The sequence below is a fragment of the Dryobates pubescens genome, chromosome 40, assembly GCF_014839835.1.
Source record: "Dryobates pubescens isolate bDryPub1 chromosome 40, bDryPub1.pri, whole genome shotgun sequence".
NCBI lineage: Eukaryota > Metazoa > Chordata > Aves > Piciformes > Picidae > Dryobates > Dryobates pubescens.
The window spans coordinates 2,322,922-2,346,649 of NC_071651.1; the positions used below are offsets into that span (position 1 = coordinate 2,322,922).

At 52.6% G+C, this 23,728-nt stretch overlaps 1 protein-coding gene across 1 annotated transcript; it reads left to right on the plus strand.

Moving 5' to 3' along the window:
* The first annotated feature begins 6 nt into the window (after positions 1-6).
* Positions 7-12,610, plus strand: LOC128899117 (E3 ubiquitin-protein ligase rnf213-alpha-like). Its single transcript, XM_054177361.1, has 8 exons — positions 7-223; positions 375-592; positions 2,239-2,376; positions 2,655-2,834; positions 5,610-7,080; positions 7,771-7,964; positions 8,134-8,289; positions 8,954-12,610. Exons 1-8 carry the CDS (start codon positions 94-96, stop codon positions 12,608-12,610), a joined length of 6,144 nt encoding a protein of 2,047 aa, XP_054033336.1. The 5' UTR covers positions 7-93.
* The last annotated feature ends 11,118 nt before the right edge of the window (positions 12,611-23,728 follow it).

The following is a 23,728-nucleotide window of genomic DNA, read 5'->3' on the forward strand; positions in this document are numbered from 1 at the left end:
TCCATGGTTTTCTTCCCAACAGACCCAAGATTGACTTTTGTCTGTTTGGTTGTCCAGGAGGAGCAGGAATTCCAGAGGAAGCAACTCGACTGCATGACCGAAGACCTCATGAGCGTTCAACAAAGCTTGAGTGGCATCCCCCAGCCAGTCCTGGACTTCTTGGAGGAACTTCTGGAGTGCACGAGGAAAGAGTTTATCTCCTGGATTAAAACCATCATAAAAGGTGGGCTGGAACGGTGGGAGGAAACCGTCAGAGAGAAGGCTGACCACTTCATCCTTCTCCATCCCCATGCTCAACCCAAGGTCCCATCAAGCAGAGAAATTCCTCTACTTTTGTCCTGTCTTTGTCCCTTTTTCCTTGGTTCCTGCCCTAGACAAGTCGGAGATCCCAGCCTTTGTGGAGCTGGCCTCCATCTCAGCTGGGGAGAGCGACCTGGACATCGACCGCGTGCAGATCTTCCGTGAGGCCATGGCTGCTGCCGCCCCCATTGTCTACGACCTGAGTCCCACCGCTGGCTTCCAGCAGTTCATGGCAGCTGTGGCCTTTGTCACAGAAGCTGTCACCAAAGACCCCAAGCTTACCAAGAAGCTGGTGAGTCTCCATCTCCCATCTCCAAAAGTCACACAAACCTGAACTCCTGGCATGGTGGAGGAGGGAAGAAAGCTCTGGGCATCATCCAGCCCAACCCACCTGCTCCAGCAGGGTGACCCAGACCTCAGGATGACATCCAGGTGGATTTGGAAGCTCTCCAGAGAAGGAGACCCCCCCACAACCTCTCTGGGCTCTGGACTCCTCAAAGTCCAGAAGTTTCTCCAGATGGAACCTCCTGGGTGCCAGTTGCCCTTTGTCCTGAGAAGAGTCTGATCCCATTCATGAACCTTCAGAAGCTGCTGAGCACTGAGGTCCCTCTCAGGCTGCTCTTCTCCAGCCTCAGCCCCACCAGCACCCCAGAGATGCTCAAGTCCCCCTCATCACCTTCAGAGACCCTCCCCAGTAGATCCTTGTCCCTCTCAAACTGAGGAGCCCAGAGCTGGTCCCAGTTCTCCAGCTGTGTCCTCACCAGGGCAGGGCAGAGGGGCAGGTGAACCTCCTTGGACTTGCTGCCCACACTCTTCTTCATGCCCCTTAGGATATGATTGGTCTTCACAGCCACTTTGCTGTGCACCAGCACTCCCAGGTCCCTCTCCATGGAGCTGCTTTCCAGCAGATCACCTCTACTGGTCCATGAGTTTGTTCCTCCCCAGGTGCAGGAGTAGGTGCAGGACCCTCCACTTGGCCCAGGGGAACTTCATGAGGTTCCTCCAGCCTGTGGCCAGATCTTGCTGAAGGGCAGCACAACCTTGTGGTGCATCACCCACTCCTCCCAGCTGTGCTTCCGCAGCAAACTGGCCACGGGTCCTCCCTGTCCCTCCTTGCAGATCATTGCCAAAGATGTCCTCCACTGCATACAGCAACAGCATCTGCTGTGAGGGGGAGCTGCTCAGGTCTAGGTGCCTGATGCCACTGAGGAAGGTGTCCTCAGGATATCCAGGTGGTCATGGCAGATGTGACACAGGACTTGGGCAAAGGCTCTCTTTGAAGTGGAAGCTTGGTAGAACATCTCAAATGATCTCACACAACTTTGTGGCAACTGGATGAGATGCAGGAGGTGTCCAGGATAGGAGGAAATGGCTTCTAGAGCCTACAGATGAGTTAAGGTTGGAAGGGAGATCTGGAGGTCATCATCTCCTGCTTAAAACAAGTTCAAATGGGGCAGGAAGCTCATGGTCCACCCGGGTTTTGAGCATCTCCAAGGGTGGAAGACTCCAGAACCTGGTTCAGAACTGGACAGAACAGACTCTCTTGTGGTTGTGCTCCAGGAGGTCACTGGAGACCTTATGTCCACCAAAACCAGAGCAGGGTTGAAGAGCTTCACCAGGAGACAATGCTCTGGGGTGTTAGCTAGGTCCAGCTGTGGGGCTGGGTTTCCTCAGGACCATAGCAACCCCATCTGCAGCACCCTTGGGTGAGGGAGTGATGCTCAGTGTCTTCCCAGCTGGTCACTGGGTTTCCTTCAGATCCTTCTGCAGAAGGTTCTTGTGACAACCATGAGCAGTTTGAGGTCAAATCCTCCAAGCCCTGCTCCAAGAATGAACTTCATGGAGCTTTTTGGTGACAAGTCAGATTTGGGGTGGGTGAATGGTGCTCAGCATCCTTCCAGCTGGTCACTGGGTTTCCCTTGGGTCCTCCTTCTGCAGAAAGACTCCTGTGACAACCGGGAGTGGATCCGGGCAGCCCACGAAGTCCATGGCTCTGTGGAACATTCCTCCATCTCTCAAGCCAGAAGCATCAATGGAAAGGGAGTGTTCACCATCTCAGCACCTCCAAAGTTCAAGGTAGATGTTCTCCAAGAACTTGTTTCTTGTCCACTTGGGGTTTCAATGCTGCTAGGAGAAGAGATCTCTCTTGACCTCGGCTCCTGCTGAGCTTGGCAGGTGGCCAGGAGACCTAGTGTTGGCTTTGCAGCTGGTGCCCCCAACTTCCCGTTGTACTTGGGCCATCTTCAGCTGCAAATGGGCTTCTCCTTCCCCCAAAGGAAGCTACAGAGGTGTCCCAGCTCCAATTGACCCAGAGGGTCCATATGCTGATGGTAGTTGTCTGCTCTCCTTTCCAGGCTGCGCTTGAGGACTGTGTCTCCTTGCAGCTGCGGGGTGGCAGTGAGGACTGCAAGTCTCCAGCTGAGCACAGGCTCAGGATGTACAAATTGCCTCAGCTCACAGAGCTGCAGAACAAGCTCATGTTGATTGCCACCAAGGTCGAGGAGGGCAGAGCAGAGGCCAACCGGTTCCTGGAGGTGCAGCACCAACATCCCCTGGGAGACCGGCAGCTGTTGAGCTTGGGATGGGATGGGATGGGATGGGATGGGATGGGATGGGATGAGATGATTTCCAGAAGACTCATCCATGACCTGCAGCTTTGACCTTCCATGAGCAGAAGTGTTGCTCCTGGATTATGTCCACTTCCCAAGGAGTGGGATTTGCTTCCTTAGATATTGTTCCTCAGCTGTGGTGCCCAGTGGCCCATCCAAGACCTTTGCCCTCTATGAGGAATCATAGAATGGTTTGGGTTGGAGACAATCTTAAAGGTCATCCAGTCCAACCCCCCTGCAGTGAGCAGGGACATCGCAACCAGAGCATCCCCAACCAACCTGACCTGCCATGGTCCCAGGATGGGGCATCTCCCAGCATCCAGGACAACCTGGACCAGGGTCTCACCACCTCCCCATGAACTGTTGCCTCCTTATGTCTGATCTCAATGCCCCCTCTTCCCATTGTCCCTTGTCCTGTCCCTAGACAGCGTGGTTGAAGGTCATTCTCAGTCTTCTGCTTGGCCACTTCAAGCACTGAGAGGTCACCAGAAGGTCTCCCTGGAGCTTTCTCTTCTCCAACTGCCTCATCCTGGCCTCAGAGCAAAGGGAGTTCAATCTTCTGATCATTTTTGTGTCTCTCCTCTGGATGTGCTCCAACAGGTCCATGTCTGTCTTAGAATCATGGAATGGTTTTGGTTGGAAGAGACCTTTCAGATCATCAAGGCCAACTGTTGACCCCCACTGCCAGGTCACCACCAAAACATGTCCCTCAGCACCAAAAGAATGGGATTCCACCACTGCCCTGGGCAGCCCAGGCCAGGCCTGGACATATTTTGTGTGAGGACATTTCTCCTCATGTCCATCCTAAACCTCCTCTGGAGCATCTTGAGGTTGTTTCCTCTTTTCCCATTGTTTAGGAGAAGACTTTGATCCCCACCTCTGCCCAGCTTCCTTTCAGAGTGTTGTAAAGCACTAGAAGGTCTCCCCTCAGCTTCCTTTCTTCCAGGCTGAACAACCCCAGGTCCTTCAGATGCTCCTCAGAAGTTCTCCAGACCCTTCCCCAGCTTCGTTGTCCATCTCTGGACCTGCTCCAGCCTCTCAATATCCTTCTTGGAGTGAGGAACCCAAAACCAAACCCAGGACTCAAGGTGTGGCCTCACCAGTGCCCACTACAGGGGAACAATTCCTGCCCTAGTCCTGCTGGCCACACTATTGCTGATCCAAGCCAGGATGCTGGTGGCCACCATGGTTCTTGTTCTGAGGGCCCCAGAACTGGGCACATTGCTCCAGCTGGGGCCTCATTTGAGCAGAGTCAAGTCTCATGAGCTTAAAGAATCACAGAATCAACCAGGTTGGAAGAGACCTCCAAGATCATCAAGTCCAACCAATCACCCAACCCTAACTAGTCAACAAGACCATGGCACCAAGTGCCTCGTCCAGGCTTTTCCTAAAAACCTCCAGGGATACTGACCCCATCCCCTCCCTAGGCAGCCCATCCCACATTCTGTGAAGAACTTCTTTCTAAGACCAAGCCTAAATTTCCCTCTACACAACTTGAGACTGTGTCCTCTTGTTCTGGTGCTGGTTGCCTGGGAGAAGAGACCAACCCCCACCTGTCTACAACCTCCCTTCAGGTAGTTGTAGACAGCAACTTCAGTCCATTCAGGTTCTTCTGGGGACCTTGTGCCTGGTCTTCTACACTCAGAGGAACTTCATTCCTCCAGTCCCAGACACGCCTTGGCCTTCTCAACCTCATCCCTACCCTCAAAGATCTGCCAGCTCCATCCAGCTCCTTTACCCCTCAGGGTCCCAGGAGTTTCCATCCATCTCCTAAAATCTCAGCTCCTGACTCTCCTCTTCTCTTGGCCAGTGACCCTCAAGATGGTGAGTTCCACCATGCCGTGAGCTCTGCAGCCTGGGGTGCACCAATCTTGACTTCCTTCATTAGTCCATCCATGTTGGTGAGCAACAGGTCCAGAAATGCTTCTCCTCCAGACCTTCACCTGGGTGAAGAAAGGATCCTTGACTCTCTCAAGGAGTCTTCTGCACTTCTTCCATCTTGCTGTGCTGCTTTTCCAGCAGACATTGGCAGCATTGAAGTCCTCTGGCAGGTTCAGAGCCTGTGAGCCTCAACACCAAGACAGGAGGCTTCATCCAGAGGTTCCTCTTGATCAGGCATCCTCCAGAAAGCACCAACCACAATGTTTCCGCTCTTGACCTGGTTGCTGAGGACTGGTGGCCTTCCAATCCAAACCCTTTTAGAGCAATGTGTCCCAAGTCCTTTGGGCACTTCATGGATGTTTCTCAACCTACCACCAGCAGCTCCTGGTTCTTCTCCATGGGTCAAAACTCCAGCCCCTTGCCCTCCTCAGGTGAGGTTAAACCTCTCTTTAGGTCTGGGCAGCTTCTTGGCAAAGACATTATTGCCCTCTCAAGGGCAGATCCGTCTTGCTATACAGCAAACAACTTCCCAAGGTTACATCCAGCTTCTTGTCAACTTCTCAAGGGTTGGCTTCTCAAAGGTAGTTCAAATTTCTTCTCTGAGGCAGGTCCATGATTTCAGAAGCCTAGACCCTGAGTCTGTCACCAACCACACAGCTGGATGAAGCTCCATTTGCTTTGCCATTGTCCCTCCCCAGCCTGTCCATGTCTCTTATACTGAGGAGCCTGCAACTGCAGAGCTTTCTGGATACAGTTTGACCTTGAGAAGATGCTGCAGGACATGATCCATCTCCCTCTTGTGTCTTTGGCTTGTGACAGATACTGGAAAAAGTCAAAACGATTGGGAAGTTGTACCTGGAGCTTCTCAGTGTTGGCAATGTCCTCTTCAGTGGCTGGAAGGCTGAGATCTACTGCAACCCTGAGCAGCATGTGAAGGTCTACACTGAGTTTGGCATTGCTGAGATCCTTGTGCAGAGCACCAAACCCCTCCTGGAGGAGCTGGGCAGCCTCTCTAAAGCAATGGAGCACTGCTTGAGAGAGTGGAAGAAGTACCTGGAGACTCAGAGGGACACCTACTATCATCTCAACCTCTTCACTGCTCAACAGCTCTTCTATTTATGCAGCCAACTGGCCAGGGTCCAGAAAGGCATTGTGGAGCCTCAGGTCCTCATCATGCTCTCCTCCATCAAGCACGACATCAAGGCAGAAGATGTCAGACAAGCCCTGGAGGATGCCTTGATGACCCCTCTGGAGTCTGTGGAGACGTTGGCAGGAGAGGAGGAGTTGGTCACCTGGCACGATTACATCATCTGCTTCCCCCAGCTGATCAAGAGCTTGGCCGAGTCAGGCTACGACGAGGTGGTGGCCAAGGCAGCCTTGCAGAGCTGCTTGGGCAACTCGCCCATCACACAGCAGATGCTGATGGAGTTTGCCTTTGAGCACGGAGACAACCAGGAACTGGTGGAAGAGCTCAGCACCTCGTACGAGGAGGCCAGAGAAGCCTTCCTGCAGAAGAAGCGGAAGTTCAAGACAGAGCACAGAGATGCTGGCCAGGTGTTCTTCAGCACCTTGGCCCAGGACGAGGTGGCTGCCTCCTTTGAGAGCTTGCCATCCATCTCTGACAAGGTCATCCTGCTCTGGGATGCCTACTGCAAAAAGTTCTCTGGCCTGGTGTCTGACAAATACGTTGGGGTGGATGTTTTGGGGGAGACCTTGAAGCGGCTGGTGGCTCTGGAGACCACCCATGTGGAGAGGAGCTTGCCTGTTGGCTTGGAAGAGGGGAAGCCTCTTCTCATCATGTGTAAGGAGGAGGAGATGTTACCCAGCATGTTGTCGGTCTACAGGCACACGGAGGCGGCTCCTCTCCCATCCTATGATGAGGTCCTGGTGTGCACTCCAGACACGGAGGAGGAGGAGGTGGAGCTGCTCGTCAGGAGAGCTCTTTCCCCAGGTTCTCAAGAGCAGAAGATCTTCTGCTTGCTGGGGGCTGACAAGTTGGTCTACAAAGTCTCTGAACGACTCGAGTTCCACTTCTTCCGCCTGGTGCAATCCTCCAGCATCCCCAGCTACCGGTTCCTCATCTTCTGCAACGCCAAAGCCCACAGCTCCTATGTCACCACGGCCTTTGATGCCTACAAGGTGACCTTCCCATGCTACAACAAGCTGGAAATCCAAAGCTACCTGAAGATGCATCTCAAAGTGCCAAGTGGGACAGCCCCTGTTGCCCAAGCCTTTGAGGAACCTCATCAGCAGAACATCAAGTTTGTCTTCTCAGAGCGAGCAGGGATGGGTGAGTGTTTGGAGAGAAGCGGTCTGAGTAGGACCTCAGAGCAAGAAGGCAAGGTAGGACACCTTGGAGAGAGATGTCTGTGCTTTGGGTTGCATCCAAGTGCAGAATTACTAAATTGCAACCTGGTGGGTTGGAAGGGACCTCTGGAGATCATCCAGTCTAACCCAGCTCCAGCAGGGTCCAGGATCACATCCAGGTGGTTTTAGAATCTCTTTAGAGAAGGAGACCTCTGGGCTTCTCAAAGCCCAGAAGTTTCTCCTGACAGAACCTCTTGGGTTCCAGCTTGTGCCAGTTGCCCTTTGTCCTGTCCCTGGCCACCACTGAGAAGAGTCTGGCCCTATTCATGAATGTTTAGATGTTGTTGGGCATTGAGAAGGTCCCTCTCAGGCTGCTCTTCTCCAGCCTCATCCCTACCAGCACCCCCAGAGATGCTCTAGGCCCCTCATCACCTTCAGAGACCTTCCCCAGCAGCTCCTTGTCCCTCTTGAACTGAGAAGCCCAGAACTGGTCCCAGGCCTCCAGCTGTGTCCTCACCAGGGCAGGGCAGAGGGGCAGAAGAACCTCCCTGGGCCTGACCTGCTGCCCATACTCTTCTTTGTGCCCTCCAGAAGACCATTTACCTTCTTGGCCATGACACCTTGCTGGCTCATGCTTCAGGGTAGACTCATGATCATCTCTTCCCTTCCTCAGGGAAGTCTCTCTTTGTGGAGACCACCATTAAGAAGGTCCATGCCAAGTTGGGTGGCACGCTATCACTTCACAAGACCATTAGGCTGATGGAGTCAGAGATTGATTTCCAGTTCCTGGTGGAGGAGCTCTTCTCCATCAGGGAATCCACCACTGAATCTCAGCCCAGCATCTTCCACATTGACGTGTCTCCAGTGGTGAGTGCTTCAAGTGGGCAAGCGGTGCTGGAACAGAGGTGACCAGAGTGGGGGCAAGGAGGAGGTGGAACCTCAAGTCCAACCCAACCAGAGCAATGAGTATGGTTTGGTGGACCTTGAATCCATTTTCATGTGGGTGGCTTTGGGTTGCTTTCTTCCACTCTGCTAGGTATCAAAGGGTCTCTACCGGTTTCTGGTTGACCTCTGCATCCTGCGGCACATCCAGAGGCCTGATGGCATGGTCTGGAAGTGTCAACCTTCTCACCTCTACTTGATTGAGTACCTGGCAAGAGGGAGCGGTGTCAGCAGCACGAAGAAGCAGGAGGTACTTTGGTGGGGTCTGGAGGAACCCTTAAGGTTGAGCATGAATCAATCAGCTCAGCTCTGAGGTCTCCACCATAGCACTGGAGGGTTTAGAATCTTCTCTTTCTAGTGGGACAATGTCTTACCTAGGTAGAAGCAAGCAGGTCAAGTGTGCCTCTGTCAAGAGCTCAGGGGCCTCTACTCAAGAGTTTTGGTGGGAAAAGGAAACTTTTTCATCCCAGTTTTGCTGTAGCTTCCACCTGACACACATCTTGAAGACCAGTTTGCACCTGAGGCATGCTTTGGGGTCACTCAAGGTGGGAATTGAACCCCCACATTCATTAGTGGTTGATCATCCGTCTGTAGTTCCTCACCATACCTTGACTATTGACTTGGATTAGGTCCTTCCATCTCCAAAAGGATTTAGTGGAGCAGGAGAGGGTGTTTGAGACAACAAGATCACCCAAGTCAAGACAGGATGTTGGCCAAGACAGAGATTCCTGCTTTCAGGAATATTCTTGGAGAAATTATGATGTTTCTACCATTTTTTTTTCCTCCCCAGATTGACCAAACATTTGTGACTAGGAGGAGAGGCAAAGAAGGGAGTTTGGAGATGTAGGTGAATGTGGGCAGTTGGGGAATGGTCCTGGGGGTCCTGGTGGTGACTTGTGTCCTCTTGCTTGTAGATGTCCATTGAAATGGAAGAGAAATTCCTGGATCTTTTTCCCACTGTGGAATGTGTGTCACCACTGCGGGTTCTCACCATGCTGGGACGTCCCAGCTCTGTCCCTTCTGAGGATCTGAGGGAGGAATATTTTGACTGCAATAAGCTCAAGAGTGAAGCCTTCCAAAGGTCCTACCAATACCTGAGAAGATACAAAGAGAAGAGAGACCTTGACTACTTCTCTTTTGTCTCTGGAAGTGTCCAAGGGACAGACAAGGAATGCCTGGGGTGCTTGATGGAATTCTGTGGGAGAAGTGACCCCTCCTGGACCGAGCTCAGCAACTTCAGCCACTTCTTGAACTTCCAGCTAATGAAGTGTGAGGAATCAGTCTTCTGCAGCGAGCTGGTCCTACAACAGCTGCGTGGCTTCAAATCCTTCGTCGTCAAGTTCATGGTCGCCATGTCCAAGGACTTTGCCATGCCTTCCCTCAACATGTCTGATGAGAGTGTGCCGAGGCAGCAGAGCAGGGTGGTGGACAATGTCCTGAGCAGGTACCAGCTGAGACGCAGGTGGGAGCAGGATTCTCATCCTTACGTCGTCTTCCACGCTGGAGGTCATTCCATGGAGTTCTTGGGGTTCCACATCAACCAGAACTTCGATGCCATTGATGCTTACTCCCAGGCTGTTCTGGAGACCAACGTGTTGAGCCCAAGTTTGTACAGGAACTTGGTCCTCCAGAAGGTTCCTTTCAATAGGAAATTTGAGACCTTATCTCGAAAGGAGCAGCTGGAGACCCTCTGCAGAGTCTTTGGCGTGGAATGCCAGAATGATCCAGATCCTTCCTACCAGCTGACCTTGGACAACACCATGAAGATGTTGGCCATCTACCTCCGGTTCCAGTGTGGCATCCCTGTCATCATCATGGGTGAAACAGGATGTGGCAAGACAAAGTTGGTGGAGTTCCTGTGCAACCTGCAAAAGGCAGGCAAGGAGGTTCAGAACATGCTAGTGGTGCGTGTTCACGGTGGCACCACCTCCAAGACCGTCCAGGAGAAGGTCAGGCAGGCCATGAAGCTGGCATGTGACAACAGGACAAAGCACAACGTGGACACTGTGCTCTTCTTTGATGAAGCCAACACCTCGGAAGCCATCTTTGCCATCAAGGAAGTCCTGTGTGACCGCAGCGTCAATGGAGAGCAGATCACCACCAGCTGCCTGAAAGTGGTGGCTGCTTGCAACCCCTACAAAAGACACAGCCAGGAGACCATTGAGAAACTGGAGAAAGCTGGTTTGGGCTACAGAGTCCGGAGTGAAGACACCCCGGAGAAGCTGGGGTACATCCCTCTGAGGCAGTTGGTCTATCGGGTGCAGCCCCTCCCCCCCAGCTTGGTCCCCCTGGTCTGGGACTTCGGGGAACTGAACGTGAAGACTCAAAACCTGTACATCAGGGAGATCGTGAGGTCTGCCGTGGGGAAGGAGATCCTGGCTGGAAACTTGGAGGTCTTCACCAGTGTCATTTCAACCTCCCAGAAGTTCCTGAGAGAGAGGAAGGACGAGTGCAGGGTCGCCAGCCTTCGAGACATCGACCGCTGCATGAAGATCATGCTCTGGTTCTATGGCTTGCGGGACCTGCTCTTCCAGCAGATGGATCAGAAGAGGCACGGCGAGAGGGGAAAGCAACCAACCTTAGACCCTGCACAAAGGGCTTTGGTCCTCTCTGTGGGGACCTGCTATTACTTGTCTCTGGAGAGCCGGCAGCAGTACCTGGAGGAGGTGGCCAAATGCTTCCCGGTCCCCGCGGCATGGCTACAGCAAGAGATTGAGTTGTGCCAAGAGGTCTTCCTTGATAACTTGTCCATCCCAAAGGCCACCGCCTGCAACAGCGCTCTGCGGGAGAACGTCTTCATGATGGTTGTCTGCATGGACCTCCGGGTTCCACTCTTCCTGGTTGGGAAGCCAGGCAGCTCCAAGTCTCTCTCCAAGACCATCGCCGTTGACGCCATGGGAGGGATGTCATCAGCCAGAAGCCCCTTGTTTAAAAGATGCAAAGTGGTCCAGCTGGTGTCCTTCCAGTGCAGCCCCTATTCCAAACCTGAAGGCATCATCTCCACCTTCCGGCAATGTGCTCAGTTCCAGAAGGGCAGGAACCTGGATGAGTTTGTGTCCGTGGTCCTGCTGGATGAGATTGGTCTGGCTGAAGACTCGCCTGACATGCCCTTGAAGACTCTCCACCCTCTTCTGGAGGACGGGTGTGTTGACGATGAGAAACCAGAGGCTTACAAGAAAGTTGGCTTTGTGGGCATCTCCAACTGGGCCTTGGACCCTGCCAAAATGAACCGGGGTCTCCTGGTCTTCAGGAATGAACCCAGCAGAGAAGAGCTGGTGAAGACAGCCAAGGGCATCTGTGCTGACCAACCTCACTTGCACAGAATAGAGTATTTGTTCCCCATCCTGGCCAGCTTCTACTGCAATGTCCTGGCCAGGCAGAAGATGGAGTTCTTTGGGCTTCGGGACTTCTACAGCTTGATCAAAATGGTTGTGTCCTACATGCGGGACATGAAATGCAGCACCCAAGAGGAGCTTCTGGTCAAGGCCATCCAGAGAAACTTTGGAGGTTCAGGAGACATCGACCCTCTGGAGATCTTCCAGGGCTGCATCAGTGACGTTCGCCTCACCAACGTGGCAAGAACCAGCTGCATCCGTCTGCTGCAGGAGAACCTGGGGACACAGCAGCCAGGCTTCATGTCCAGGTACCTGCTGCTGCTGACCACCAACAATGCTGCCTTCCAGATCATCCAGATGATGAGGCTCATCGACCCTGGCAACTGTGACATCATCTTTGGCTCCGGCTTCCCACGGGATCAGGATTATTCCCAGGTGTGCCGCTCTGTCAACCGGGTGAAGATCTGCATGGAGATCGGCCGACCTGTTGTCCTCCTCAACATCCAGAACCTGTATGAGAGCCTCTATGACGCCCTCAACCAATGCTTTGTCAGCCTGGGGGGCAATTACTATGTTGACCTTGGCCTAGGAACCCATCGGGTCAAGAGTCGTGTGAAGGAGGAGTTCCGGTTGATAGTCATCGAGGAGAAGAAAGTGGTCTACAGCCAGTTCCCCACCCCACTGCTGAGCAGGCTGGAGAAGCATTGCTTGGACATGAATACCATCCTCAGCTGGCAGCAGCAAGACCTGAAGAGGGACCTGGAGAGATGGGCTGGGTCGTTTGTCCGTATGGAGAGGCCTGATGTGTTGGTGGCCCAGTCCCGTGCTCCGGTCCCCAAGGAACACGACGTCTTCATTGGCTTCAGCGATGACACCTCGGCCGCCGTTGTGCTGGAGTGCTCCCAGAACACCTGCTCTGTGGTCTACGAGTGCTGTGGAGACATGGTCCTGTCCACTGCCACCAGCAAACTGGTGGCCTGTGCCACTCCTGACTCCATCCTGCGCCTGAGGTACTCTGCGCTGGAGAACACTGAGGAGATCCAGGACCTCTACTTCTTCAAGCAGAAGCACAACAGCCTGGCCAACCTCCTACGGGAGGCGATGAACCAGCAGCACAACAAGGAGACTGCCACCACTGGGACATGCCTGCAGGTACTGGGGCTTGGCTATGGAGCACCCAGGGGTGCTGTTTGCAAGCGTGGTGGCCCCATGGTCTTGGTTAAGGCAGGACAATGATGGGTTAATGTCCTCCCTCTACCTCACAGAATCAGTTTGGTTGGAAGAGACCTTCAAAGTCATCAAGTCCAACCATTGACCCAGCACTGCCAGCTCACCACCAGACCATGTCCCTCAGCACCACATCTACACTACTTTGAAACACTTCCAGGGAGAGGGACTCCGCCTTTGCCCTGGGCAGCCTGGGCCAGGGCTTGACAACCCTCTGGGTGTCATATCCAAACTAAACCTCCCCTGGTGCAACTTGAGATCATTGCCTCTTGTCCTGTCATTATTCCTTGGGAGAAGACTTTGACCTTCCCACCTTGGTCCAGCCTCCTTTCAGGGAGTTATCTAAAGCGCTGAGGTCTTCCCTCAGCCTCCTTTTCTCCAGGCCGAACAACCCCACGTCCCTCACATACTTCTCACAAGCTCTCTAGAACCTTCTCTTTGTTCTTGTTTTTCATGTTCTTATCTTCTCCTTCTCCTTCTCCTTCTCCTTCTCCTTCTCCTTCTCCTTCTCCTTCTCCTTCTCCTTCTCCTTCTCCTTCTCCTTCTCCTTCTCCTTCTCCTTCTCCTTCTCCTTCTCCTTCTCCTTCTCCTTCTCCTTCTCCTTCTCCTTCTCCTTCTCCTTCTCCTTCTCCTTCTTCTCCTCTCCTGCTGCTCCTCAATGTTCTTCTTGGAGTGAGTAACCGAAAACTGAACCCAGGACTCAAGGTCTTCACCAGTGCCCAAAATAGGGGGGCAATTGCTGCCCTGGTTCTGGCCACACCATTGCTGATACAAGTCACAGTGCTGGTGGCCACCTTGTCCTTGTGGGCAACTTTAACCTGCCAGACATCCACTGGTAACTTACCTCAGCAGAGAGGAAGCAGTCCAGAAGGTTCTTTGAGCATATGGAGAACAGCTTCCTGATGCAGCTGTTAAGTGAGTCTACCAGGGGTCAGGCCCTGCTTGACCTGCTGCTCTCAAGTAGAGAAGGGCTGGTGGGAGATGTGATGGTAGGAGGCTGTCTAGGGTGCAGCGACCATGAGACAGTGGAGTTTTCACTATGCAGGGAAATAAGGAGGAGCAATAGCAGAACCCTGACCTTGGACTTCCAGAGGGCAGACTTCAGCTTATTTAAGCAGCTAATCCAGAGAGTCCCCTGCATAGCAGCCCTCAAGAACAAAGGGGTCCAGGACAGTTGGACCTACTTCAAGAAGACTCCTGAAGACACAGGAACAGCTGTCCCAATGTTCCAAGAGATGAGCCAAGGGGAGGCTCTGGGCCTGGATGAGCAAGCAGCTCTTGAAGGAATTAGGGAAAAAAAGAGGCTGAATCACCTTTGGAAAGGCAGGGAGGCAACTCATGATATGCTTAAGGATGTTGTTAGATCATGTAGGAGAAAAATTAGAGAGGCAAAAGCCCAGTTGGAACTTAAGCTGAACAATGCTGTTGAGGACAACAGAAAGAATTTTTGTAACTATATTAATGGTACAAAGAGGGCAAGAAGAACCTCCACTCTATTGGACATGGAGGGGAACGTTGTAACTGAAGATGAGGAAAAGGCTGAGGTACTAAATACCTTCTTTGCCTCCATTTTCAACAGTAAGGCAGGAGGACTCCAGGATAACTGACCTCCTGATGGGGTCAGGGAGCAGTGTATTACCCCTGAAATCCATGAGGAAGTAGTTAGGGACTTGCTGACCACTTGGATCCTTACAAGTCCATGGGACTGGATGGGATCCATCCTAGGGTGCTGAGAGAGTTGGCAAATGAGCTGCCAAGCCACTCTCCATCATTTACCACCGGTCCTGGCTCACTGGAGAGGTCCCAGATGACTGGAAGCTGCCAACATGATGCCCATCCACAAGAAGGGCTGGATGGAGGAACCTGCAAACTCCAGGCCTGTCAGCCTGACCTCAGTGCCCGGCAGGCACCTGCACACCTGCAGGATGGCCAAGGGATCAGGTCCAGCCAGCATGGATTCAGGAAGGGCCTGCCTCACCAACCTGATCTCCTTCCATGCCCAGGTGCCTGCCTGGTGGATGTGGGGCAGGCTGTGGATGTAGTCTGCCTGGACTTCAGCAAGGCCTTTGACACCATCTCCCACAGCAAACTGCTGGCTAAGCTATGAGCCCCTGGCTTGGACAGCAGCTCTGAGCTGGGTTAGGAACTGGCTGGAGGCTGAGCCCAGAGAGTGGTGGTGAATGGTGCCACAGCCAGCTGGCGGCCAGGCACTAGTGGTGTCCCCCAGGGATCAGTGCTGGGCCCCAGCCTGATCAATATCTTCATTAATGATCTGGATGAGGGGATTGAGTCAGTCATCAGCAAATTTGCAGATGACACCAAGCTGGGAGCAGATATTGGTCAGTTAGAGGGTAGAAAGGCTCTGCAGAAGGACATTGACCCACTGGACAGATGGGCGGAGTCCAATGGGGTGTCATTCAACAAGTGCGGCAGCAAGAAGACCTCCACCCTGGACTTCCGGAGGGCGGACTTCAGGTTGCTCAAGGAAATAATTCAGAGGGTTCCTTGGGAGAAAGCCCTTAAAAATAAAGGGGTCCAGGAGGGCTGGACCTGCTTCAAGAAAGAGCTGATGAAGGCTCAGGAGCAGGCTGTGCCAGTGTGCCGGAAGAGGAGCCGCCGGGGCAGACGGCCAGCCTGGCTGTGTAATGAACTTTTAATAGAACTAAGGGAAAAAAGAGGGTGTATAATCTTTGGAAGAAAGGTGAGGCAACCCATGGAATGTTTAAAGAGGTTGCTAGGGCATGTAGGAGGAAAATTAGGGAGGCAAAAGCACATTTGGAACTTAAACTGGCCTCTGATGTGAAGGACAACAAAAAGTCCTTCTATAAATATATTAATAGCAAGAGGAAGGGCAGGGACAACCTCCACTCCTTGGTTGACATGGAAGGAAATGTTGTAACACAGGATGAGGAAAAGGCAGAGGTACTTAACACCTTCTTTACCTCAGTTTTTACTAGCTGGAAAGAACGTCTACCAGACAGCTGGCCTGCAGAGCTGGCAGAGGGAGCCAGGGAGCTGCATGGTTTCCCTGTGTTCCATGAGCAAGTGATAGGAGCTCTCCTCAGCAGCTTAGACCCCCACAAGTCCATGGGACCAGATGGGATCCATCCTAGGGTGCTGAGAGAGCTGGCAGATGAGCTGGCCAAGCCACTCTCCATTATTTTTCATCAGTCCTGGCTCACTGGAGAGATCCCAGATGACTGGAAGCTGGCCAACGTGGTACCCATCCACAAGAAGGGCCGGTTGGATGAGCCAGGGAATTACAGGCCTGTCAGCCTGACCTCAGTGCCAGGAAAGATTATGGAGCAGGTCATCCTGAGTGCAATCACACAACACTTAGAGGATGGCCAAGGGATCAGGCCCAGCCAGCATGGGTTTAGGAAGGGCAGGTCCTGCCTGACCAACCTGATCTCCTTCTATGATCAGGTGACCCATCTGGTGGATGTGGGGAGGCCTGTGGATGTAGTCTACCTGGACCTCAGCAAGGCCTTTGACACCGTTCCCCATAGCAAACTCCTGGCCAAGCTGTCAGCCCATGGCTTGGATGGGAGCACACTGTGATGGGTTAGGAACTGGCTGGAGGGCCGAGCCCAGAGAGTGGTGGTGAATGGTGCCACATCCAGCTGGCAGCCAGTCACCAGTGGTGTGCCCCAGGGATCAGTGCTGGGCCCCATGCTCTTTAACATCTTTATTGATGATCTGGACAAGGGCATTGAGTCCATCATCAGTAAATTTGCTGATGACACCAAGCTGGGGGCAGGAGTTGATCTGCTGGAGGGTAGAGAGGCTCTGCAGAGGGACCTCGACAGGCTGGGCAGATGGGCAGAGGCCAAGGGCAGGAGATTGAACACATCCAAGTGCCGGGTTCTGCACATTGGCCACAGCAACCCCATGCAGAGCTACAGGCTGGGGTCAGAGTGGCTGGAGAGCAGTCAGGCTGAGAGAGACCTGGGGGTGCTGGTTGATGGTAGACTGAACATGAGCCTGCAGTGTGCCCAGGCAGCTAAGAGGGCCAATGGCATCCTGGCCTGCATCAGGAACAGTGTGGCCAGCAGGAGCAGGGAGGTCATTCTGCCCCTGTACACTGCACTGGTTAGGCCGCACCTCGAGTACTGTGTCCAGTTCTGGGCCCCTCAGTTTAGGAAGGAGGTTGACTTGCTGGAACGAGTCCAGAGAAGAGCAACAAAGTTGGTGAGGGGTTTGGAACATAAGCCCTACGAGGAGAGGCTGAGGGAGCTGGGGTTGCTTAGCCTGGAGAGGAGGAGACTCAGGGGTGACCTTATTACTCTCTACAACTACCTGAAGGAAGGTTGTAGACAGACGGATGTTGGTCTCTTCTCCCAGGCAAGCAGTACCAGAACAAGAGGACACAGTCTCAGGCTGCACCAGGGGAGGTTCAGGCTGGATGTTAGAAAAAAGTTCTATACAGAAAGAGTGATTGCACATTGGAATGGGCTGCCTGGGGAGGTGGTGGAGTCGCCATCACTGGAGGTTTTCAGGAGAAGACTTGATGGGGTGCTTGGTGCTGTGGGTTAGTTGTTTGGGCGGTGTTGGATTGGTTGATGGGTTGGACGCGATGATCGTGAAGGTCTCTTCCAACCTGGTTTATTCTATGTATTCTATGTAAGTCCAAGTGCCAGGTGCTGCACTTTGGCCACAGCAACCTCATGCAGAGCTACAGGCTGGGGGCAGAGTGGCTGGAGAGCTGCCAAACAGAGAGGGACCTGGGGGTGCTGATTGACAGCTGCCTAAACATGAGCCAGCAGTGTGCCCAGGTGGCCAAGAAGGCCAATGGCATCCTGGCCTGCATCAGCAATAGTGTGGCCAGCAGGAGCAGGGAAGTCATTGTGCCCCTGTGCTCAGCACTGGTTAGGCCACACCTTGAGTCCTGCGTCCAGTTCTGGGCTCCTCAGTTTAAGAAGGACATTGAAAGACTTGAAGGTGTCCAGAGAAGGGCAACAAAGCTGGGGAGGGGTCTGGAACACAGCCCTGTGAGGAGAGGCTGAGGGAGCTGGGGTTGTGGTGGTGAGAGAAGGTTCCGTTCTCCCTCCCCCACAAAGAAAAGAAACCACAGCTAACTCAGTCGGAGAAGCAAAATGAATTCAAGCTATATTTACAAGCAGGATGAAATGCAGTGAATGTATACACAATATATACAGTATTTACAATATATACAGAAATATACAGCAAAGAAAGTAATACAGAACAAAACTCCCTCCGGAGGAGGAGGAGGGTTCCCCCCCTGTACCCCATCTCTCCCCCCACCTCCCTTTTTCCCCAAAAAGGGTTGGAGAGGGAGAGAAAGGTAATTATTAAGGATGAAATTCTTGTTAGGCTGAACACACATGCAAGGATTACTTCTCTTATCTGTCATCCAAGGTCAGCTCCGGCTAGTTGCTCAGAGAGAGACAGAAGCAGAACAGACTGGAACTGAGAAAGATTCAAACTGAACTAAAACTTAAAGTTGCATGCTACCAATCTACAATGACCTTCGTTTAGACTTTATCTTTGTTTTCATTACATTCAGACAGAGTGTTCCAGTAACTGTCCCTTTCTTAAAGGCACAGCCTAAAATGGTCACAGTTGTTTAGCCTGGAGAGTAGGAGGCTAAGGGGAGACCTCATTGCTCTCTACAACTACCTGAACGGTGGTTGTAGCCAGGAGGAGGTTGGTCTCTTCTCTCTAGCAACCAGCACCAGAACAAGGGGACAGAGCCTCAAGCTGTGACAGGGGAAGTTTAGGCTGGAGGTAAGGAGAAAGTTCTTCACGGAGAGAGTTGTTCACCATTGGAATGGGCTGCCCAGGGAGGTGGTGGAGTCACCGTCCCTGGAGGTGTTCAAGAGGGGATTGGACGTGGCACTTGGTGCCATGGTTTAGTCATGAGGTCTGTGGTGACAGCTTGGACTCGATGATCTTTGAGGTCTCTTCCAACCTTGGTGATACTGTGAGACTGTGATACCGTGACTCCAGCAAGGCCTTTGACACTGTCCCCCACAGCAAGCTCCTGGCCAAGCTGTCAGCCCCTGGCTTGGACAGCAGCACTCTGAGCTGGGTTAGGAACTGGCTGGAGGCTGAGCCCAGAGAGTGGTGGTGAATGGTGCCACATCCAGCTGGCAGCCAGGCACTAGTGGTGTCCCCCAGGGATCAGTGCTGGGCCCCAGCCTGATCAATATCTTCATTGATGATCTGGATGAGGGGATTGAGTCCATCATCAGTAAGTTTGCAGAGGGCACCAAGCTGGGGGCAGGAGTTGAGCTGTAAGAGGGTAGGAGAGCTCTGCACAGAGACCTTGCCAGGCTGGGCAGATGGGCAGAGTCCAAGGGCATGAGATTCAACACAACTAAGTGCCAGGGGCTGCACTTTGGCCACAGCAACCCCAGGCAGTGCTGCAGGCTGGGGGCAGAGTGGCTGGATGGCAGCCAGGCAGAAAGGGACCTGGGGGTACTGGTTGATAGTAGGCTGAATATGAGCCAGCAGTGTGCCCAGGTGGCCAAGAAGGCCAAGGGCATCCTGGCTTGGATCAGGATCAGTGTGGCCATCAGGAGCAAGGAAGTCATTCTGCCCTGTGCTCAGCCCTGGTTAGGCTGCACCTTGAGTCCTGTGTCCAGTTCTGGGCTCCCCATGTTAAGAAGGACATTGAGACTCTTGAACGTGTCCAGAGTAGGGCAACAAAGCTGGGGAGGGGTCTGGAGCACAGCCCTGTGAGGAGAGGCTGAGGGAGCTGGGGTTGCTTAGCCTGGAGAGGAGGAGGCTCAGGGGAGACCTTCTTGCTGTCCACAGCTACCTGAAGGGAGGTTGTAGCCAGGTGGGGATTGGGCTCTTCTCCCAGGCACCCAGCAGCAGAACAAGAGGACACAGTCTCAAGCTGTGCCAGGGGAAGTTTAGGCTGGAGGTGAGGAGAAAATTCTTCACAGTTATTTACCATTGGGATGTGCTGCCCAGGGAGATGGTGGAGTCACTGTCCCTGGAGGTGTTCAAGAGGGGACTGGATGTGGCATTCGAAGCCATGGTTTAGTTAGTCATGAGCTGTTGGGTGACAGGTTGGACTTGATGATCTCTGAGGTGTTTTCCAACCTTATTGGTTCTATGATTGTATGGTTACATGCTGGCTCATCTCCAGCTACTGTTGACCACCATCTCCAGGTCTGTGGTGGGTTGAATTTCCTCCCCAACATAAAATTGCCAGACCAGCTCAGTTGGAAAGCAAATGAAGCTGTAGTTACAAGCAAAACTACAATCTAAAATATGGAATGCAAAGAATATGTACAAAATATACAATATTGAGATATATTTACAATTTATAAGCAACACAAGAACCCCCCTGGACAAAACCAGGGGGTTACCAATAGCTTCTTGGCTCCCCCCAACTTCCCCCTTGGGTTAACGCCCATCCTGAAAACAGGGTGGAGGGCTTGCAAGTGCTTTTCCCTCCCTGCAGGGCGTTTTCCCCCTGGGAAACTGAGTCTGTTCCACTTCCCCCTCCCTGCCCAGCTAGGGTATAAAAGGGAGGACATTGCAGCCATTAGCTCTCCTTTTTGACTCCTGCCTCTCCTGGGCGAGAGCTACTGCAGGTGCCTTCCTGCTCCTCTGCCACGTGGTGGGGCCTGATCCTTCTCCCTCCTGCCTCTGTGCCTCTTCAGAGAGAGAGACTGGTTTTGTATTCTTGTTCTTTTTTTTCCCCTCCCATCCATCCTTGTTCCTTGCCCTTGTGAACCTTACCTGTTATATATATGTATTTATCGTTTAAAGAAAACTCTTTACCTCTCTACTCCCAAGCTGACTCCAAATTATTGGTGGATTTGCTACTTCCCTTTCTTTTTTTTTTCCTCTCTGTTGGGAGGGAGGAAGAGGGAGCAGGGGACAGATTCTCAGCCTTGCCCCCATCTGAGCTCTTAATTCCCAGTTAAGGCTCAAACCACTACACCCCTGTACATGGGACAAGAGAAGAAAGGAGAGAAGCAGAGTCACTGGTTAGTACTTAGCCACAAGACAGGAATGCCTCCAAGGCCAGCAGGGCAGCAGAAGCAGCAGGCAGTCCCTGCCTGAGCAAAGGAAACAAAGCACAGGGCTCAGTGCACACAACTCACTTGATGCTCAGCTCCAAGCCAGAGACTGTTTGGACCTCATCATTGTTTTCCCTTCACAGCCAATGGGAATTTATTTACATTCTAGTACTTTCTGTTCAAGATTTGTAGAAAATTTCCTAGGCACAGCCTAAAATTGCCACAAGGTCCTTTTCCAGCAGGCAGTTTCCAGGCACTCTGCCCAAAACCTGGAGCCCTCATGGGCTTGCAGGACCAGCACTTGGCCTTGGTGACTCCCATTGACCTCACCTATCAATCCAACCTGGCCAGATAAGCAGCCAACAATTAATGATGGGCTCGTGTCCACCACCTTTCCCTTCATGGTCATCTGCAGCTGGGGTAGACTCTGACCTTCCTCCAGAGGTCTGCTCAGCTCTGGCTCAAACTGAGGTCCTCAAGTCACTTTCTGGCTGCCTGGAGATGAGCCCCAAACTCCAGTGGCAATGCCCTGCAAAATATCACCCATTTGAGGCACCAGGACAACCAGTTTTGAGTTCTCCTTTCTACTGCAGGTCTCCACCCATGCCAGGCTGCTCAACCAAAAGGATCTAGAAGTTCTGAAGAAGACCCTCAACCTCCCAGACACCATCCACTGCCTCTTCCTCAGCCAGTTTGACACCGAGCACGCTTTCCGCCAGGATCTCAGGTGGGCTCCAGAAGTTCAGTTCTTGAACCTCCTGGGTGATTTCCACTTCTCTCAGGGCTTTGGGTAGGGTAAGAGCTTCCCAGGAGAAGATTTTGAAGAGGCTGTTGTTTCATTGCAGGGATTTCTTCAGAGACCCCCAGGACCAGAGGTTGCTCCTCGTGCAGTTTCACTTTGACGAGCCACAGAGCAGCAAACGGCTCCTGGCCTGTGCTAAGTAAGCAGGTGGCCTTCATCCCCTCCTCTTCCTCATCTTTTCTTCCTCCTTCCTTCATCCATTGTTGTGCTCTCTTCTTTGTCCTGCTTCCTCCTCCTCCATCCTCCTTCTTCCTCCACATCCCTTTCCTTCCTTCTCCTCCTCCTCCTTCCTCTCCTATTTCCTCCTTCCTTTTCTCTCCTTCCTCTCCTATTTCCTCCTTCCTTTTCTCTCCTTCTCTTTCCTCCTCCTTCATCATTTTTCCTTCTTCTTCATCCTCCCACCTCCTCATCCTTTCTCCTCCCTCACCCTTCTTTCATCTCCCTATTTTCTGCTCCTTTCTATTCCTTCTTCTTCCTCCTTCTTTTTCCTTCTCTTTCCTCATCCTTCTTTCTTGTTCTTCCTCCTTCTCTTCTACTCCTCCTTTATCCTTTTTGCCTCTTTTCTCCTCCTTCTTTCTCCCACCTCTTCTCTTCTTCTGCCACCATCCTCCTCCTTCTTCCCTCCTTGCTCCTCCTTCATCCTTCTCTTTATTCTTCTGTCCTCCTCCATCCTCCCCACTCCTCCATCTTCCTTCCTCCTCCTTCCTCTTCCTCCCCCTTCTCCTTCATCCTCCTTTTTCATCTTCCTCCTCCCTCTTCTCCATCCTCCTCCTTTTCTTTTTCCTCTTGCCGTCTTCCTCCTTTCAGGTCCTTATTCAGTATTCAGTATCACTAAGGTTGGAAGAGACCTCAAAGATCATCGAGTCCAACCTGTCACCACAGACCTCATGACTAGAGTAGGGAGGATACTATTGTCCACTAGCAATAACAACAGTGACCAGAGGAAAGTCTTCTTGGGATGAAGACTTGGGAACCACCAGGAAAGCAGGCTGAGATGATTGCAGCCATGGGTGGGGAGGGAGAGGAACCCTTGGAACATGGACCCTGAGTCTGTTCCACTCCCCGCTCCCTGCCCAGCTAGGGTATAAAAAACACTGGGGGGGAACCATGTGGCTCAGTTGGTAGCACATAAGACTCTTAATGGAAAAGCTGTGAGTTCAAGCCTGCAGTGGGCAGGGGTGTTCTCTCTGGGCAGCAACATCTTCCCTTTTTATACCCTAGCTGGGCAGGGAGGGGGGAGTGGAACAGACTCAGCTTCCCAGGGGGGAAATGCCCTGCAGGGAGGGTAAAATACCCGCAGAATGGGTTTTAACCCACCACACCAGGCCTGGCCCAAGCTGCCCAGGTCAGTGGTGGACTCCCTGGAGTAGGTTCTAAGCCACAGAAATGTGGTGCTGAGGGCCATGGTTTAGTAGTCACTTGGCAGTAATGGGTTAGCCATTTGCCTCAATGACCTCAAGGGTCTTCTCCAACCTAAACTAATCCATAATTCTATGACTGAATCTGGAAGGAACCAACTTTGATCTTCTGTGCTGCCTCCAGGTACTGCATCATAGATGAGCGAAGGAGGTCGACCAATGCCCATCTCCTGCATGTGGTGCTGATCACCAAAGTCCCACGAGTCCTGGGTGGCTGCAGCTACCTGGCTTTTGACAGTGGTAAGGTCATTCTTGATCCTTTGGGTCAGGAAAAGGGTGGTGGGAGGAGAAGACAAACACCTACAATCACCTACAGGGAAGGCACGTGAAGTGGTGGATCTTCCATCTCGTGCTGGTGGATCTCTTCCATCATCAATCTGTGTGGCCAAGCTCAGTGACTGATGTTCCAAAAGACAGCAGATGTTCTGATCCATCCTCTTGCCTCTCCAGGTGAGTGGAAGTCCATCCACTTGGATGTCCTGATGCCTCCAGAGAACTTTAAGGCCAACCTTGGCCAGCTTTCCAAAATGACCATTGCTGAAATCTTTGCCAGCAGCTCTCAGCAGCTCCCAAGAGGTAAGAAGCTTCTCACCACAAAGCCACCCCCCACTGCTGTCCCTTCCAGAAACTCACTGTTCCACCCCCTAACCTCCCACCCATGGAGAATTATGCTCCTGGATCCAGCAGGTCCCAAGCTGTAGTCCCAGGAACACTTGCTGCTTCTGAGGTCTTCATAGCACCTCAGCCTTTGCCTCTTGATGGGCCAACTGTGGTGGTGGAGCAGCAGTTGGGGAGCTGTGCTGCTGAAGACCTCCACACCGAGCCCCCCCATTCTTCAACTAGATGGTTAAGTTGAACCAGAGATGGTTTGATCCCCTAAGTGGTCCTGCTTTGGCAGGGGGTT